The sequence below is a fragment of the Psammomys obesus genome, unplaced genomic scaffold, assembly GCF_907164565.1.
Source record: "Psammomys obesus unplaced genomic scaffold, mPsaObe1.curated_primary_1811, whole genome shotgun sequence".
In the NCBI taxonomy this organism is placed as follows: Eukaryota; Metazoa; Chordata; class Mammalia; order Rodentia; family Muridae; genus Psammomys; species Psammomys obesus.
The window spans coordinates 1,445,819-1,464,228 of NW_026595981.1; the positions used below are offsets into that span (position 1 = coordinate 1,445,819).

General features: G+C 48.7%; 2 protein-coding genes across 3 annotated transcripts in view; both read left to right on the forward strand.

Moving 5' to 3' along the window:
• Window positions 1-3,714, forward strand: part of Pitpna (phosphatidylinositol transfer protein alpha) — a 36,249-nt gene extending 32,535 nt beyond the window's left edge. Inside the window, exons 11-12 of the mRNA XM_055619670.1 lie at window positions 190-257; window positions 1,211-3,714. Coding sequence (XP_055475645.1) covers window positions 190-234 — 45 coding nt within the window. The 3' untranslated portion in view covers window positions 235-257; window positions 1,211-3,714. The remainder of the gene's footprint in view (window positions 1-189; window positions 258-1,210) is intronic.
• A 1,509-nt stretch (window positions 3,715-5,223) lies between these two features.
• The window catches only part of Inpp5k (inositol polyphosphate-5-phosphatase K), a 19,746-nt gene continuing 6,559 nt past the window's right edge, over window positions 5,224-18,410 (forward strand). Inside the window, exons 1-7 of one of the 2 annotated variants that reach the window (XM_055620077.1) lie at window positions 5,224-5,434; window positions 7,375-7,482; window positions 7,747-7,855; window positions 11,531-11,647; window positions 11,976-12,151; window positions 12,707-12,818; window positions 13,779-13,888. In XM_055620077.1, the coding sequence (XP_055476052.1) occupies window positions 5,379-5,434; window positions 7,375-7,482; window positions 7,747-7,855; window positions 11,531-11,647; window positions 11,976-12,151; window positions 12,707-12,818; window positions 13,779-13,888 (788 nt within the window). In that variant the 5' untranslated portion in view covers window positions 5,224-5,378. Of the gene's footprint in view, window positions 5,435-7,374; window positions 7,483-7,746; window positions 7,856-11,530; window positions 11,648-11,975; window positions 12,152-12,706; window positions 12,819-13,778; window positions 13,889-18,410 lie in introns of those variants that run through there. The other variant, XM_055620078.1, reaches the window with a different exon arrangement.

Here is an 18,410-nt window from a genome sequence, read left to right on the forward strand (position 1 = left end):
TGGAAGGACCTGTGACGGAGCTGTAAAAGGTATGGTCTGGTGTATTATTTATTCAAACTTTTATCATTTTGGCTTTGCACACACACACAAATGTTCTGCCTTGTCTGTTTGCAGGATTGAGAAGATGGTACGTTTATGGTGAGTTCAATCAGCAGCAAAAGCTTTCAATTTCTGCTTTTTCTGTTCCAGATGAGACAAAAGGACCCAGTGAAAGGAATGACAGCGGATGACTAACACTACCCGCCCCTTTCTGCACTGTACGTACTGAATTTCATTCTGACCACGTTTGGGTCCTCACGGCCTCATCAGCTCCTTGTGGAATGAGAAAATCTACTTCAGTCCTCATCCTTCTCTGTAGTAATGGTAGTGCCTGCCATGCTAAAGATGGAAGTCCTGGGTTTCCATAGAAAGGAGTTCCGACTGTTAGGTTTGTTTCAGGGACATTTTTATAAAGACCCACACAGATGGACGTGGCAGAGTGCTGAGGAGTGGAAGCCCAGTTCATTGCCACTATCGTTCTTCCCCACTTGTAACTTGAGCCCTTTCAAGCTGCCATGCTGGGGTACTTCCCTACTTTCCCTTGGAAAACTAGCTGGATAGCTTTAGCATCCACCACGTTTGGTGACCTGGTGCCAATATACTAAGTAGCTCTGTTGTCAACAAAGGCAGCATCTCCCAGCCCCTGGAAGACCTTTCAGCCGGGTCGAGGGCTGAGGTGGGGTGTTTCTGCTTTTACCTGTCATTCTTCCCCGAGGCCTGTCCTTCAGTTAGATTCTAGTGCTGCCTCTCATTCTGCAGTGCAGAGTGAAACCTGGCCCTGTCCCAGTTAGAGTTGAGGAAATTATTAGATCAAAGAAAACTGAGCACTCTCTAGCACTCAGAGGCTAAGGAAACCTAGGGCATTTTTGCTCTCTGGCTGTCCTGTGTTCTTTTCCTTCCAGTGCTGGGATCAAACCCCGGGCTCTGTGCATGCTACGCAAGACTGAATCCCCAGCCCAACCCATATGCTTAAGCAGCTCCTGGGAGAGGGAAGGAGAGGATTAAGCAGCTTCCAGTTTTATAGTCAGTGCCAGGGTCTTGGGAGACCAAGGCCTCAACCAATTGGCATCCTTCCTCCTGAAATTCCTCCACTCACCATGATTTACTGTGTGCTTCTGTTTTTCCCTTGCTGCTTCCTTAATAATTTCTATTTTTTTTTTTTTTTTTCTAGTTTTGCAAGACAGTGGTCAACAGGAAGGCCCAGCAGCTCCACCCTCCTGAGTGGCAGGCCATCTTTGGACGCAGCCTTTCTGTGCTCATTCTTCAGGCAACTTTCAGTCCCTTACTGTAGCTATTTCTAGATGCCCTTTAACATTGTGAACAAATAGACCGTCTGGTATTACAAAGCCTGTGTGTGCGGGAGCCTGATCCTCTAAGATAGATGGTGTACACCGCTGTATTCACAGCTCATCCCTCTCTCCATTGTGTTCTGACCCATTTCTGTATGTCCTCCCCCTTTATTTCCAAGTGACATTTTTAGTCTTTCAAATTAGCTGCCTTTTGTGATATGATTATTTAAGCTCACTTATTTCAGCCTTGGGATAAACTGAGCTGTTTTGCTTCGTGGGCAGCTTTTTGGCAATGTTGAGTATTCACTTGGGGAGAGAGGAGGAGTTAACAATACAGAGATACCTGTCCCCAGTTCCTCACAGTAGGAATGTGGCTTTATAACCCTGACCTCTGCTCCTAGTAATCTCTTGTTGGAGTGCTCTAAGCACCTAGAAGGTACCCAGTGCTCAGCCAGTCCGAGGAAATTTAGCGAATAATAAATAACCCCTACTCAAGTCATTGCATCTCTGGTTAATATTCTTAGAAATCCTGGCTTCTCAGCCCTCCTGTTGCCCACCCTGTCTGAGTCTCTTTGCAAAGCCTACAAGAAACCCATCACTGCCCACCTGGAGAACTGTTCAGTGTGGCCTATAGATGCCGGTCAGACCCCCGAGGAGCACTGGACAGCCATGCTCCTCTTCCCTTTTGGGCTGGTGCTGCCACTCAGCAATAATCCCTTCTCTGTGCTTTCTTAGACCTCTGGGTCCTCTTTGAGGCGGGTTAGGATGCAAGTCCCGGTCTTTTCATGCTGTACAAAATAAGCATGCAAAAAGCTTTCATCCCTAGCAACACGTGCACCTTCCTGTTCCTACTCCCCCGGAAAGGAATTTGCAGATCAAGAACTCAGCTTGTCCTGCCCCATGCTGAGTTCTGTCCTGGACAATCAAAAGCGAGCAGTGACTGTGGCCTAGAATGCTCACAGTGGGCTGGTGGTGCCCAGCATCCAGGGCAGTAGAAGCTGCTGAGCCCTTCCTAGTTTTTCTAGATTGGCAGGAACAGAGTATGCCTTGCTGGTGGGATAAAGTAGTTGTATCACCGACATTTCCCAAGCCTGTTCAGTCAGCCCAGTGTGCAGTGATCCAAGCTCATGTTAGCCCGGTACCAGTTAGAAAGAGATCACGTCTCTGGTTGGGGGAGTAAGAAGTAGGTTGTGATAACTGATCCTTGTTTTTTTGTTAGTTTGTTTGCCTTACTCATTTCTAAGTGCAATAAGGAATGTTCCACAGGACCTTACCTGTGACATCCTGATTGGATGCTTCCCTATGGTCTTCCTGGAACAACGGTAGACAGATTTGGCCCTCAGCATGGTTAGCTCTGACTTTCATTGAGGTTCTTTTGAGATCAGGAGATGTCCTGTTACAGAAACCTTCCTCTGTATTAGTCTCCCTCAGTATGAAGTCTGTAGGAATGCACTTGGGGCATCTTGGTTTTTGATTAACCTCTCAGCATGGGAAAGGTGGAGAAAAAGCTTTCCCAATGGAAAAAATATAAATGTTCTCCTATGAGCTCTGTATTACCTGTCAATCATATTTATGGTTAAAGCATTTCCTCCTTCATTAACTAGGCTGAAGTCCAGGTATAACTTATCTTGAGAGTTAACTGATACTCTAAGCAGATAGTTGTTTATTTAGGGGTGAGGGTCAGAAGTCTCCTTCAGCACCTTGAGATCCATACACATCAGTCACATTAGCTCCAGTCCTGGCTTGCTCTTCCTGCCTTTGCTCTCGCCCCTCCAGCTGTTGCCCACATTTGAAAGCATCCAAATGATACAACTAGAATTTCCCAAGCTCAGTCTGGATTTAGGGCTCCTGTTCACGTAAACACAAAAGAGGGATGGCCCTGGTCTGTCCCATTGCCATGGGTGGTGTTGCTGCTGGGCAAGTGTTGGCTTTTAAGTATCCCCTTTCCTTACCCACCCCAAAACTGAGTAGCACTCATAGGGCTGTGATGACAGGCTCAAGTCTGGTGATCATCCATGAGGGTGTGTCATGCCCCTTCAGACCAGCTGCTTCCATTAGACTTCCAGGGTTGTACTCCCAACGAAAGCAGCAGTGTCTCTGTACAAGGCCTGCTGGGCTCTGGCCTTCTTGTGGAGTGATGCTGGGGAGGGCCAGGACAGGGTCACTGCTGTGGGCATGTGCACCCCTCCACATTCTCCTTTTACTGTCCCTTCTGGGACCCCTGACTTCCTTGGGTTGGTTCTTAGTGCTACTTCTTTTACAAACTACACTTTGTAGAACTGATTAGGATTACCTGTTATTCAATGTGAGTTTGTGCCTTTTTGTCTCAATCTTCCAATACAGGTATATTGGGAAAAAAAGCAGTCTAATAAAATCCTAGACAGAGTTTTTTTGGAGTCCAACTTATTGGTGATGTTACTATGTCCATTTTTCAATTTAGATATCCTTAAAGCGCCTACTATGTCTCCCCAATTTATTTACCAGGATAGGATTATGAAAAGCTACAGTGGTGTCTCTGAAATTTTATTTTATGTAAATAAAGTATTCCTTGTCCAAAAAAAAAAAAAAACAAACTTACATTATCAATTTGGGCTGGGGGTTTATCTCAGTACTTACCTAACAGACATAAAAAAATGCCACATTCAAATATTCCCTTTTAAGTTCAATTTTCCTATATGACAGTACCTATCGATTTTTGCTTTTGTCTCCCTCTTTTACAGTACTAAGCAATACACTTTATTATTTATTCTTTATTTTGGGTCGTGGACAGTTTTATTAGTTTCAGGAAAAACAGCATGGCAGGCTAGCTGTAATCTTGGCAACTTCCTGGAAGAGGAAGAGAAAACTACTTTTCTTTAAAGATTTATTTATTATGTATACGATGTTCTGTCTGCATGTACACCTGCAGGCCAGAGGAGGGCACCAGATCTCATTATAAAAGGTTGTGAGCCACCATGTGGTTGCTGGGAATTGAATTTAGGACCTTTAGCGACAGCAGTCAGTGCTCTTACCCTGTGAGTCATCTCACCAGCCCCCTTTTCTGTTTTTTTAAGAGCCAAACGGGGTGGGCGGCTTCAATCTCGAGGCCAGCCTGGTCCAGCGACTGCAAGACAGCCAAGGATACACAGAGAAACCTTGTCTTGAAAATCCAAATATAAAAGACCCAGGCAGTGTAAATCATCATGATGATCCGTCAAATACACAGCAAATAAGAGCAACGACTTGTTTTTCATCCATTGATAGCTAATTTTCCAAGCTCTGGAGTCCCAAAACGTACTTTGTATTCAGCAAAACTAGTTTCGAGCTGCCTGTGGCGGTGCTCTCATGTAATCTCTGCTCTGAGGGAGGAGCAGTTGGTCTGCATAGCAAGCTCCAGGACTTAATAGCAAGTCTTGGGGGTCGACGACGAAGGACTGAGAGCGAGTCCCTTAAAAACGCAAGTGCTCTGTGGCCCCTACGAGGCTGCCAAGGAACATCAGAAATTACTTGTAGCGCAGGCGAGGGAGGCCAAGCTGCCAAGCAGGCTACATTGAGCGTCCCCACCCCGTCCACATCCGGTTCCTGAGGCTGGGCAGGCGGCAGCGAAGACCTCACGCCGCAGGACGGTAGCGAGCCAGCGGCAGTCGGCGCGCCATGGCGACTTCCGCCCGCGATGCTGCTCCAGCGCGCGCCCTTGCGCAAGGCAGGCTGGGAATGCGGGGCCCGGGAGGCCGCGCCGCCGCCCACTCGCACGTCGGTGCGGGCGGTGTGGCGTGCGCGGCGGGGGGGGGGGGGGGGGTGACACCTAGGACACGCCTCTCCGTCTCCGAGCCTGTCTCCGCTCCGCCTCTGGGCGTGTCCGTCGGCTGGAGGGTCCCGCCTCTATTTCCCAACCGCACCCCACAGCCCCGGGCGCTCGCGATCCACCTCCTACGGAAGCCGAAGCGCAGTCAGAATCCGGAAGAAAAACAATCCGGAGGGAGCAGTGCGGCAGAGATTGGCGACCGAGGGCTGCTTCGGCCCTCCCTAGCTGGAGCGCGGAGACACTAGCCTACCGGGTCGCGCGTGGGAATGATGTCGGCAGTGAGCCCCCGGAGGCCCAGCCCACGGAAAGGCTTTGTGCTCAGGTGAGGATGCAGGTGCAGGCCGGTCGGTTCCTGGCGGTTAGCTGTCTTCAGCCTCCTCTGTGGGGCCGGGTACCAAACCGCAATGGAATCAAGAGGACAGGCCTGTAAGGCTGGCCTAGTTTGGACACCTAAATTCTGCCAGGTCCGTGTTGAGTGGGCTGTGTTAGATCTGATGCCCGCTCTAAACTCGGGCTGTCGAGTTGGTCACTGCAGATGCTCCCCAAGCAAGTGTCCAGTCGGTTTTTGGAGCACACAGCGTCAGACTACTGAGGGCCCATATTCGCCCCTTCAACTGTAGCGTAGAAGTTTTGTTCTTGTTTCTTATGAGTAGTACATCATGGGGTCTTCTTGATCCGGTTATGATCTCTAGAAATCCGACATCAGATTTAGATAAAATCCTTTAGCGAAGTGAAGCCTGCTCTCATGCTTGCTCTCTAATCACGAGGAACACCGCTAATCATCCAATCACGGTGCATGGATTTGCTGCTAATCCTCAAAACTGAGAACTGGGACGAGAAATCCCAAGTTTTATTCATTATCCACTTAGAGTAAGTGCTTGGGAATAGAATAGAAGGAGCCATTGAGTGAAAGGGTTACCCGCCTTAATCCTCTGCTGGACAGCAGGGGGAGACGGAAAACAGAGAAGTAACGGTCTCTCAGGGGGCCTGAGAAGGTGGTTTTGTATTATTTTGTTTGTATTCATAGGGAGAGGCAGGAAATTGTTTTAAGCCAGCCAAGAATTTCTTTTTTACAAGTCATGCTTCTTAGAACATGTGCCTCTAAGAACAGCATCTGGTGGAGAAGAGATGTTTCAGAACAGCCTGCCCTTCCCTCTCTGGATGGATCTTCGGGATCTTGTGCTTCAGTGCCTCAGTATTCCTGGAACTCAAAGGCTTCAGCTCTGTACAGTCTCAGCCCCTGCTTGCTCTGTCCTGGGAACAGTCTGGGATTCTTGGACTGTTGCTATAGCAACACACTCACTCAAAGGTTTAATGAGTCTTTATTTTTGTGAACTTGTAATGGAGATGTAATGGTCTCTGAGAGCTGCTAATTATTTCTCCCAATACTCTAGGACTTTTAGGGAGCTGAGATTGGAATGTTATTCTCCAATTGGTGACTTTTCCCAATAGAGAATATATACTCTTGAGATAGATATTAAGAAACCTGTTACTTAGAAACTTGGATGTAGGCTGCATGAAGGCCTTGGCAGAATCTGCTGTGCTCCAGGGATGTGCAGGGCAGGAGTGAGAAAGGGAATATGCTGTCGACTTTGCTCTTTCTGAATTTCTGTTCTCCCAGCTCTGAGGCATGTGGCCAGGTACAATCAATCTCCGACACCATCTTGGTGCTCCGAGGAACCCATAGTTTGAAGAGTGGGAGTACAAAGTTGCTGACTGAACCACAGAGGCTGGTGGATGAGGTGTAGATACCTGGAGGGGCAAATGATAACAGGTTCCTGTCTGTCCAAGTCTTCAGTCCTTCCTTTTCCTGGCCAGCTGCTTTTGAGTTCCCTTTGGCGGCTCTGGGTCAGGTGATGCCAGGTATGGGCAGCTGTAAACCTGAGCAGAGGAGCCAGTTCAAGGGAAGAGATCCAGCTTCAGGGGAGAAAAGGGAAGGTGAAAGCTTTATACTCCATTGCTCCTTTTCCTCTTTTCCTACCGCAAGATGCAGAAACAAAGCTGGGCATACGCTATACAACTTTAATGCCAGAATTAGGAGTCAGGGGAAGGCGGATCTCCACGAGTTTCGCCACTCTTGACATAAGGAGTTTGAGGCCAGTCAGGGCTGCACAGTGAGATGCTGCTTCAAAAACACTAAACAAATATGCCAATACATTTCTCATTAACACTGGAGTGGAAGCCATTGACAGGCCTAGTTCCCTTATCTGGAAAAATCTTAGCCTCCATATTCTGTGGCTGCCCTTACCATCCTTTCCACAGCATGCATGTTGTGACATGGAATGTGGCCTCAGCATCCCCCACTGTGGACCTCAGTGACCTACTTCAGCTGAACAACCAAGACCTGAATCTGGACATATGTATCATTGGGTAGGTATCTGAAGGGCCCTTCCCCCTCTGTTCCTGTCCTCTCTCATTTTAGAGTCTGAGGTTAAGGAGCTTTCATGCTCCTTGGGTCCAGTCTCAGGTTTCTTATCCTGGGTCAGCAATGGTCATGGGTTGGAGATCAGCAGCCACACAGCTAGGGAAGAGAGAAATCTTGGTCTTCAGAACCCAGGTCTGAAAGCCTCCGAGGTCTGTGGGAGAAGCAATGTCCTTGAGGGCAGGGCATGAGCTCTGACTTGGGATGGTCAGTTTACAGGAAATGAATTCTGGAATCATAAGCCTTCTTTCTGATGCTGCGTTTGAAGACCCGTGGAGCAGTTTCTTCATGGATATGCTTTCCCCTCTGAACTTCGTCAAGGTACACTAAGAGCGCATGAGCAATGGAGGAATGTGTGTCACCTGCACTGACTCCATGTTTGTTTGATATGTTCCTCTTTCTTCCACTCAGCTTTTTATGTTCTTTCCCATTCACTAAAAGGTTTAAACCTAGCCAGTCGAGGTGGCACAGCACATACCTGTAATCCCAGCACTTGGGGAGGCAGAGGCAGGCAGATCTCTGAGTTCGAGGCCAGCCTGATCTACAAAGTGAGTCCAGGACAGCCAAGGCTTGTCTTAAAAAAACAAAAACTAAAATAATAATAATAATAATAATAATAATAATAGATACGAAGGTTTAAACCCCACACTACACTTGGCTCTCTTCAACTCCTGCCTGCGTTGTGCTGTTGCAGGGTACCTAGGTCTGAACTATGACTCTAGGGGTTAGTTTCACACTGGATAAATTTATCACTTTGGGAGACTTCCTAGTGGAACTGCAACAGGGCTTGTTAATATGTCAGCACCTACTCCCATCCCTCCTATTTCTACTTACTGCCCAGCATGAGATCTCTTGAGTGTAGTACTTACTACAGTTTACAGAATACTTACTTGGTATTAAGCATTCCAATGAGTTCTTGGTGTGAGTTATTTTACAGTCTTAACTCTTGAGATAGAAATACTGTACAGATAAGCCCAAGGCTCAGAAATCACAATGGCCCTCCGGGATCTGAATCCAGATCTTTCAGACCTCTAAACTTGTGTTCTAAACAATCATAAATTATTGCTATGCTAGTGTATGCTAAGACTGACAGGTAATCCCCTCAATTTCTAGCAGCCCAGAAGTTAGGAGAGGTGAAGATGGGTGCAGCGGAAAGTAGTTGTTAGTTTGGGGACCAGTACACTTTGTGGACTTTTTAGATCATAGGAGAATGACAGGAGGGCTTTAGGTCACTGAGTTTTATATCTGCCCTGCACCCACAATGAATGAACAAACTCCCAAAGTACCTAGTTCGCAGCTTTTTGGAAACACTAGAATTCTCTCTATTTCCCTTTCTAGGATCAGTTTTACTCTTCAGTATTAATTTTGTTACCTAGTTTGTTCAGGGATACTGGAGCAAGAGCTATGTGGCCTTCTGAGGAGGAGAAATAGAAGGCCTAGTTCCCCTGAGGCTAGATAATGCCAGCCCCAGAACCCTTAGTTCCCCCCAAAAAAGAAACTGAGAAACCTCTTGTAGGAGATTTTGATCTACTCTCTCAAGCAAGGAAGAACCACCTCTGTCAATACTCATTCCTTCCCGAGACTTCACGCCTCCTTGGGCCTTGACTAATTGGCAAGGGATTGGTAGGGTGGAATGGAGCCAAGGAAATTAGCTCAGCCTGTGGCAGGGACACAACCCGTTCCACTCATGTGGCCTCCTAAAATTGAGAGCTAGCCTTAGGGTCTAGGCACCCAAAGTAGATGCCTCTCTTCCTCTTAGCCCAGATGGGCGGGAGAACCCTGTTTATAGCCAGTTCCCTTGGGGATTTACCAGCTGTAAGTTGGGAGCTCAGAGGACACTCTCTGCTGCCTCAGTGTCTAGTCACCTTCTGCCAGTCCCTTTCGCGCCTTCTCCCTCCAACAGGACCTTTCACTGGGAGGCTCTGGCTCTTCGTCAGAATCCTACCCACTCTTCCATTCTTACCGGGTCCTGCCCTTACTCCCTCCTCTCTTCCCTGACTTCCTGCTGCTCTCTCACCAAGTAGACTGGTCTTTGTGTTAAAGCCCAGCGGCCCAAACCTGCTCTGTTACCTACAGTTACATGTAAATCTATTCCTGTTTCTTATCAGTGTCTTGGTTTCTGTCCTGACTCTGGGATTTGGTCCCTCATAATATAGTCCTGCCCACATTTCTGCTGTCATAAATAGTTATGAATGGGAAAAATACAAGACTGTAGTTCAGCAGTAGAACACTTACATAGGTTCAATTCCTTTACAAAAAAAATTAAGACTTAGGGTAGAAAGAGTAGGTTAGTATATATATTTGTAGCAGTATCAGAGGACTCAGACTCCAGTACCTCCTTTGTTCAGTACTGAGTTTGGGGTTCTCCCTACTTTTTCACTGTGCTAAGGCTGCTTCTGGACTGTGGGATCAAGTTTCATAATTCCTGGAAGGCCTTGTCTAGTTCCCCACCCGGATATTTCCTCCTTGGCCTTTGCACCTCATGCTCCGGAAACAGCTACTGGAGTGGTGGACAGCCCAGCCCTGAGAGATAGGGTCAACTAGGGATGGCCTTTCCCCCCCACCTCTGTAGCCAGCAATAGCAGGGCATTTTGGCAATCTCAAAACAGTCTTCCTAGTTCCCCTAGGAAACTCAGCCCAACATCAGCAAGCCAGGGACAGTGATGCCTGACAGCTGGGGAAAAGCTTAAGCCTTTCCGTGGGTGTCAGATTCTTTCCCCAGCTCTGAAGCTCGTGTCCTCAGAACTAACTTCCATGTTCTGTACATTGCCTTCATGGACATTCAGCCATCCAGTCAGAAATTATTTGTTTGTTTGCTTTGCAACTGTGTCTCCTGTTTCCCAGACTGGCCTTAAGCTCCTGATCCTCTTCTCCTGAGTGCTAGGATTATAGGCATATGGCCTCATGCCTAACTTCCTAGTTATAAAACACACACTCGAGCGCGCGCACGCGCACATGTACACACACACATACACACAAACATGCACACACTCCACCACCATTTTCATGGTACTGTTTCCCTCGGCTAGAACATATATGAAAAAGTTTTCAGATGCTTACTGGCATGCATAGAGCTCTGCAACTGGCCCTCAGCATCACGGTGAAAAGGGAAGGAAAGTGGATGGGCGTATTAAGTGCACAGTCAGCGAGTTTCTGCAGTTGAGTCGCCATCAGACAACTCAAGACTGAGAGTACCCTAAAAGCTTCTCTCTTGTTCTTGCTAATATTTAAGAGTCCCTAAGCCAAAGTGGGTATGGGGGCCCACACCTGTAATCCTAGCACTCAAGAGGCTAAGGCAGGAATATCGCCAGTTCAAGGGGAGTGGGACGGGCAGGTGGCTCATGGCAGATGGCAGATGCTCATCATGGGTCAGAGCACTTGTTGCGGTAGCCTCTCCAGGGGTTCAGATCTCAGCACTCACACAGAAAGGCCAGGGTCCCCATGGCAACATGTACCAGAGCACTATGGGGGAGTGGAGAGGGAAGGACCATTGGACTTGGCGGTCACCACCCTTCCTCTGGGTTCAGTGAGGGACACTGACCCAAAAGAATAAGGAGGAAATTGATAGAGCAGTGCTCACCTGCACAAGATATCACACTCAGATATCATTGGGCCAAAGGGAAGAGCTCCACAGTGTGTACGGCAGACTCTTATTCTTGTGTCAGCCATGAGAAGAGAGGCTGGGAGATCTAAGGACGGTGTGAGTGAGAGGAGCATCTCAGTGCATAGTCGGGCTGGGAGAGGAGTGCCTTTCTAGTGGCAGGCCCCTTGGAAGCCTCTTCCCGTTCCTCCATCCCAGGACCATAAGCAGCTCCCAGAAGGTACTGTTCGCAGCTGAGAAAGAAAGCAAGAGTGTGAAGTTCATCCTCACACTGGGCTCCATAGACTCTTGGTCTGGGCTTTGCAGTTCTAGACTCTTAAAAGTCCCTAGTCAGCCTTGACAGGGATGCAATTGGCCTTTGCAGTTTAACGAATGACCTTTGCCGTCTGACGCAGATCTGCCAAGTCCGTATGCTGGGTCTTCTCTTACTGGTCTTTGTCAAGTATCAGCATCTGCCCTACATCCAGATCATCTCTACAAGATCCACTCCAACCGGCCTCTACGGGTACTGGGTAAGGACTGAGCTCCTGTCTGAGACCTGAGCTCACTAGGGCTGGATGCTTCGGAACTAAGCAGAGGGGTAACAACGAGCTGAGTCTGCATATCGTGGGTAGCCTGGGACCCTGCATACCCTCCCCCGCCCCGCCCCGCCCTGCCATCTCAGCAGGGGTGAGGTACTCCTGAGATCCGAGATTGGGTGTTGAGTTTTCTGCATGGGCCGATTAGCTGGGAAGCTGTGTGTTTATGGCTGAGACCCTTGGGGAGGTGACCCAGCATGGGAAGAGAGGGGTGTGTTACAGTCCAGAGTCTCTCCCCACGCTCCCCCACCTCTCCTGCCAGGGGAACAAAGGGGGAGTCAACGTCTGCCTGAAGCTTTACGGCTACTACATCAGCATCGTCAACTGCCACTTGCCGCCCCACATGGCCAACAATAACCAGCGGCTAGAGCACTTTGACCGAATCTTGGAGAGTCAGACTTTTGAGGGAGATGATATCCCCAACATCCTGGACCATGAGTGAGCCTGAAGCTGCAAACTGTCACCCCTGCCCTCCCCCACAGCAGCCCGGACTAGCATTGACTGCTGAGTCTACTCCCCAGCCAGTCAGTAGTGCTCCACCCCCAGCCCCTTCCCTGATGGCCCATCGGCTGTGCTATCCAGCTTTGCCTGCCTGAGATCTACCTTGCTCTGGCCTCTCTGGCCTTCCAAGAAACCCTGCACACTTGTAAACACCCCAGGTCAAGACCCTTGTTGTTCCTGAGTTTCCCGTGGGGCTGTTTCTCAGCTTGTCCTGACAGGCAGCTGGGGAGCAGAGGTCAGAGCCGGCCCTGTATTTGCCATGTGCTCCTCTGGGAAAGCCCGTTAACTTAAATGATGGCATCAGAGCCAAGGACGGTCCTGTTGGACCCATGTGTGTCTTGGCCTTCATCTGCTGCTCTTAGAGGCCTAGAGTCTAGCTTCTCACCTGACCCTTCAGCTTTTTCCTTCCCAGCAGCCCTTGGGCTCAACACGCCTGTGCCTTTCACTGACCTCCTCACAAACCCTCAGGCTGCCCTCCTTTTTTTCCTGAAGCCTCATTCTGTGGTTTGGAGACATGAACTTTCGAATTGAGGACTTTGGGTTGCTCTTTGTTCAGGACTGTGTAACAAGGCAGTACTACCGCGAGCTGTGGGAGAAGGATCAGGTATCAAATGAGCAGAGTGTGTGTGTGTGTGTGTGTGTGTGTGTGTGTGTGTGTGTGTGTGTGTGTGTGTGTGTGTGGTGAGCAAGAGGGTCTGGGGGGGTGTGCATGTATGTGCTCGTGTGTGTGTGTGTGTGTGTGTGTGTGTGTGTGTGTGTGTGTGTGTGTGAAGTAAGAGGGTCTGCTGTGTGTGTGTAGTGAACAGAGGATTTGGGGGGTATGAAATGAGCAGAGGGTGTGTGTGAGAGAGAGATGTGAACCTATTCTGGAAGTCTGTGAAATGTTCAGAGAGCAGCAGTGCTCAGATTGTCTGGGATCTGTTCCCCTTCCTCCCTAGGTGGGAGGAGAAATGTAGCCAGGTTTTGCATGTGGAGGTGGAGCAGCCTTACTGTCAGTGCCCATCTTCACCTAGGGAAACCACTGGCATGCTCAGGAGTAGGGAGCCAGGCTGGGCCTGGTTGCTCACACCTGTACTCTCAGCACTCAGGAGACTGAGGCAGGGTGATTGTCCTGATTTTGATGCTATCTTGGCTACATTAGTTCCAGCCAAGTCCTAGCAACAGTGTGAAATGTAGCATCCCCCTAAAAAGAAGGCAGGGAGAGGGGGATCCAGATGAGCTTTGGCCAGCCGCAGCCTTGTAACGTGCATGAGCCTACTTGTATCCCTGTTACCTCTAGTATCCCAAGCCTGGTTGCCTCTTCAAGAACAACATGCCGCCCCTTTTGGGGCCTTGGTTTCTCTGTGTCCTCTGACAAAAGCCTCCTAGTGGCCCCCAGACAGTTGGAACTCAGTTTGCTCTCCACAGAGGAATAGACAGGATTGGCAAGCAGCTGCTTCCCCTATTCCTAGGAAGTCACAGTTTCAGAAGATATCGGGACTGCTGAAGCAGTGACAGGAAGAGGGTGGTGCTGACCTGTCGAGTCAGGACTGTGAGGAGATGGGGACTGTGTCTTTATCTGCAGCTCTTCATTGCCAAAAGACATGACCCACTGCTCCGGGAGTTCCAGGAAGGTGCACTGCTCTTCCCGCCCACCTACAAGTTTGATAAGCACTCCAACAACTATGACACCAGGTGAGGAGGAAATTGGTGCCCAGGAGGCTTTGGATCTAACTGTGCCAGCCAGCCCTAGGAGCAGGGCGGAGGTCAGGGTATACCACAGGTTAGAAGTGTCGGGGAAGCAGGAATCCAGCCATCACCTCAGGAGTGGAACCTCCTGCCCCTTTTTAGGTACTAGCTGTGAGAGCTTCCCAGACTGGTCTGAGAGTGGACAAAAGACTGGTATTAGCAAGAGTAGAGTATGGATAGGGTAAAAGGTTATTGAAAGAGAGGGTATAGGAAAGGGCAACGGCAGCCCTCACTTAGGAGGGAAGGCAAAATAGCATTCTGGGAACCCTTGCCTGTAATTCCCAGGGCATGCTAGACCTTATTCAGGAATGTAAAAAGATAGTTACTAAGATAGTTACTCATATTAAGTTCCTTTCCCCAAACTTGACTGAGTCAAATACTGTGTGAGGAGATGAGAAACAGTGGTAAATCAGACATGGTTTTGCACAGTTGTAATCCTTGCTTTTGGGAGGTGCAGGCTAGGCATCCCTCAGCTACACAGCAAGTTCAAAGCCAGCCAGGGCTACATGAAGGCCTGTCTTAAAAAACAAAACAAAGCTTTCTCGTTCCCTGGCCATCTCAGCAGCTGATCTTGGTTGGGGATTGTCCCATACCTGAGGCAGGAAGATGGTGGTCACAGAGAAGACAAAAAAGTGTCTGGAGTCAGATCAACTCTAGGCTCCAATTTGTTATGAAAAGTGGGAAGTATGTGCTGGGATACAAACAGACTCAGAAAATGATCAGACAAGGCAAAGTGAAACTGGTTATCCTCGCCAACAACAGCCCAGCTCTGAGGAAATCTGAAATAGAATACTATGCCCTGTTGGCTAAACCTGGTGTCCATCACTACAGTGGCAGTAATACAGAATTGGGCACAGCTTGTGGGAAATACTGCAGAGTAAGCACACTGGCCATCATTGACCCAGGGGATTCTGATACTCTTATGCATGCCGTAACACACTGGTGGAAAGTAGACCGGAACATATTCCTTTAGTAAAACTTTGCCAGAGCTCCTCTAAAACAAAAGAAAGCAAACACTTTCCCAAAGGAAAGAAAAGAAAAAGTGAAGTTCCCAGAGAACAATACAGAGGAGGTGTGTGTGGGCTGCTCCACACGCTGCTGCCCTCAGCTTTAGCTCTTTGGGTGCTTTAGCGCTGATGGTTTTAGTGATGAAATGGGCATGCTCAGGATACATAGCTCACTCAGACTTGGCTGAGACGTTGCATATGCTTAGCCCAGGACCTGGTACCCAGGGAGCATGGGCCATGTCTGTGGTTCTTTTGATTGATCTCTTTGGGAGGTAGTCCGAAAGAACTTTCTAAAGCTAGAAAGGGCCAGGTAACTAACAAAGCCTGAGGCTTAAATGGAGAGCGAGGACAGCTCTGGCAGCAGGTTTCTTACAAGTTTAGGGCACAGATAATAAGTGGGGAAGACACCAGCAGGGTGGCCCAGACCCCTAGTTGTAAAGAGGGAAACAGGTATCTCCAAAGCAGGCCAGGGCTACGAATTTCATGTATGGAGATGCTCTGACAAAACCTAAATGTCCTTACCAAGGAAGGGGAGCGTGAGTGCCCCATTTCAGGAATGTGGAGCAGGACGGGGATAGGGCTATGGCTAGGACAGTCTACACAGGAAGAGGCAATGCACCCTGGAGACAGAGAGTAGCCTGGCAGCAGAGTAGGCTGAAAGTAGGTAAGAGGACAAGCTCTGGCTGGCTGATGTGACTGAAGCCGCAGGGAGACACTGGTTTCTATCGCCTGTGCATTGAACTCGCAAAGCAATGTAGAATCTGGAAGGCCTCGAGAACCAGCTGGGGCCTCCGAGGCCAGCAGTCAAGACCTCAGTGAGGACTGCGGCTGTCACTTGGTGGTCGAGCAGTTGGCCAGCTCCTGCAAGGCTCTGGGTTTAGTCCTTAGCAGGGAGGCGCAGTTCCCCTGGGCATGACACATAGAGCTGGGTGGGAAAAGACGGGAAGTCCCACAAGCAGCTGGGTTTGGGCTGGAGTTGGCTAGATCTCACAGGGTAGGTAGACTCAGGTGGTAAGGACAAGCCCTCAGATGGCTTAGCTAAGGGTGTGTGGGGCTTGGATCTGTTCTCTGGACTTGGTAGTGCTTTTTCACCTACAGTACTTCATCTAAGCGCAGAGCTAAGTCTGCAGTTCTGTGGTATAATGCCTGCTAGGCAAGCATTATGCTTTGAAATGGATGCTGAGAATGTAAGCTTATATCCTTAGGTTTGCACTATAGGCACTTCCCCTGGGACTACAGAGCATGTACAGAATTTAGTGGCAGCCGTGGCATGCCTGCTCTCCATGTGGGCTCAGCAACATACACCACAGGAGCTGACCTCTGGCCCTAGACAGGAGCATTTCAATCATGGTGTCCACTGTTCCTGCCCAGACATCCCTCTATGTTTGGGCTGCAAGCACCACTGAAAAGCTGCAGCTCTGCAGTCAGGCAGACTGGGGTTCAGAGTCTTCCTGAATCACAAAGTTTCTTACTACATTTGTCAAAAATCAAAGTGCCGGAGATCTAGTTCAGTGGCAGAAGCTTCATGTGTAAGGCCTCGGTCTGACACCTAGCCCTGCAGAACAAACCTGCAGTGAGCCATTGCTGTTCTCTGGGTGCGCAGAGTGGAACCTAGTTCCAGCGTATGCTCAGCCCAGGAGTAAAGACAGTGCCTATCCTATGTTTGAACTGGGGTCCTGACAAGAGTATTCTGGCCAGACCAGCAAAGGGACCCATCAATAGCAGGGAGAGCCAAGCCATCAGGATTAGCTTGGTCAGGAGTTAGCCAGTACATTTCCAGAACTCAAAGGCCAAAGGAAGCTAGCAACCAGAGACAAGAGGGAGGGGTCAGTTAGACTTGCTGAGGAAAGGTGGCTTTATTTATTTGTCTGTTTTTGCAGTGGTGTTGAACCCAGAGCCCTATGTGCTAGGCAAGTTTTCTGCCTTTCAGTTATATGCCTCAGTCCCCAGGAGAGTATAGCGAAGGGGACAGCGATGCTGGTAGAGAAATGACAGGCTCTCTAGTCCTTCAGCAGCACTGATGAGTAGCAGCTTGGGGGAGTAAGACCCTGGCCTGTGTAGCTGGCTATCCTAAGTGACTGTGGGTGGATTTCATGTGTCTGTTTAACTATACCCAGTGACTGGATGATTTGTGTGCAGAGCATAGAATGCAGCTTTCATCAGCCCATGCAGTGTCCCTGAGCCAAGATGTAATGAGAACCGATGTGGCTTCATTACAAGGGAGGGTGGAGGGGCTGAGGGCAGGGCGGGAAATCCTGTTAGAGTCAGGGATTGTACCAGGTGCTGTTACAGTAACCGTGGATGCAGAAGGGGCCTTGAGTAGAGGATACTACGATCAAAGCTGGTCAAGACCTATGTCAGGAAGCATTAAGTGCATGAGCAGTTAGCTGTGCTCCAGGGTCAGTGAGGTACGTAAAGCTGTCTGTGGGGAGCTGCAGTGAGAAGTGCTCTGGCTCACAGAAACTGAGCAGAGTATCATGGGCCACAGTTATTCTGGGGACAGCAGATTGGCTCTGGGTTTTGTTTTTGTTTTTTTAGAATCTAGACAATCTTAGAGTTTTGTGGCTTTAGTTTTGTGAAAGGGAAGGCATCTTAATTCATTTGAGAAACAGTCGTACGCAAACCATTAGAGGTGAGAGACACACAGTGAAGCTCAGGGAAGCACACAGGTTCTGTAGTTAGAAGATCTGGGCACGCACCCTGCTTCCACCAAGACAGAGAGCCTATCTCAGCATTAGAAAAAAAAAAATGTGACTTGTAAGACAGGATCGTGGGGGGGGGGAGGTAGAGAGATGGCTCAGAGGGTCACAGTACTGTTACACTTGCAGCGGACCCAGGTTCTGTTCCCTAGTGGCACCCACATGGCTGCTCACAACCTTCTAAAGCTCCAGTTCCCGAGGTTCCAACACATTCTGGCCTGCGTGCATGCATGTGGTATGTAAAGATACCTGCAGGCAACACCCATACACACAAAACAAAAATGAATAAATCTTTTTCAAAAGCTGAAAGACAGGATCATTGGAAAGATTGGAGCAGCCAATAAGACAAGTGTCACAGTGCATAGACCACTTGAAGCATAATATTTGAATGTATTTAATTTGCCTTTTATTTCCTGTCTTGTTTGTCAGACAAGCTCAAGGAACTGGGAGTCTACCTCAGTGATAGTTATCTATCACATGCCCTGGGTTCCATCCAGCACTACAGAAAGAATATCCTTGTTGCTCTTTGGTTTGGTTGTTTGGTTTTTATTTTTGTTTTGTTTTGAGGTAGGGTCTTACTGTATAGCTCCTGCTGGCCTGGAACTTGCTAAGTAGACTGGGCTGGCCTTGAACTCACAAACATTTGTCTGCCTTTGGCCTTTGCTAGGATTAAAGGCACGCACTGTTGATCCTGCTTTTACTTTTTTATCTTTATTTATTATTATTATTATTATTATTATTATTATTATTATTATTATTATT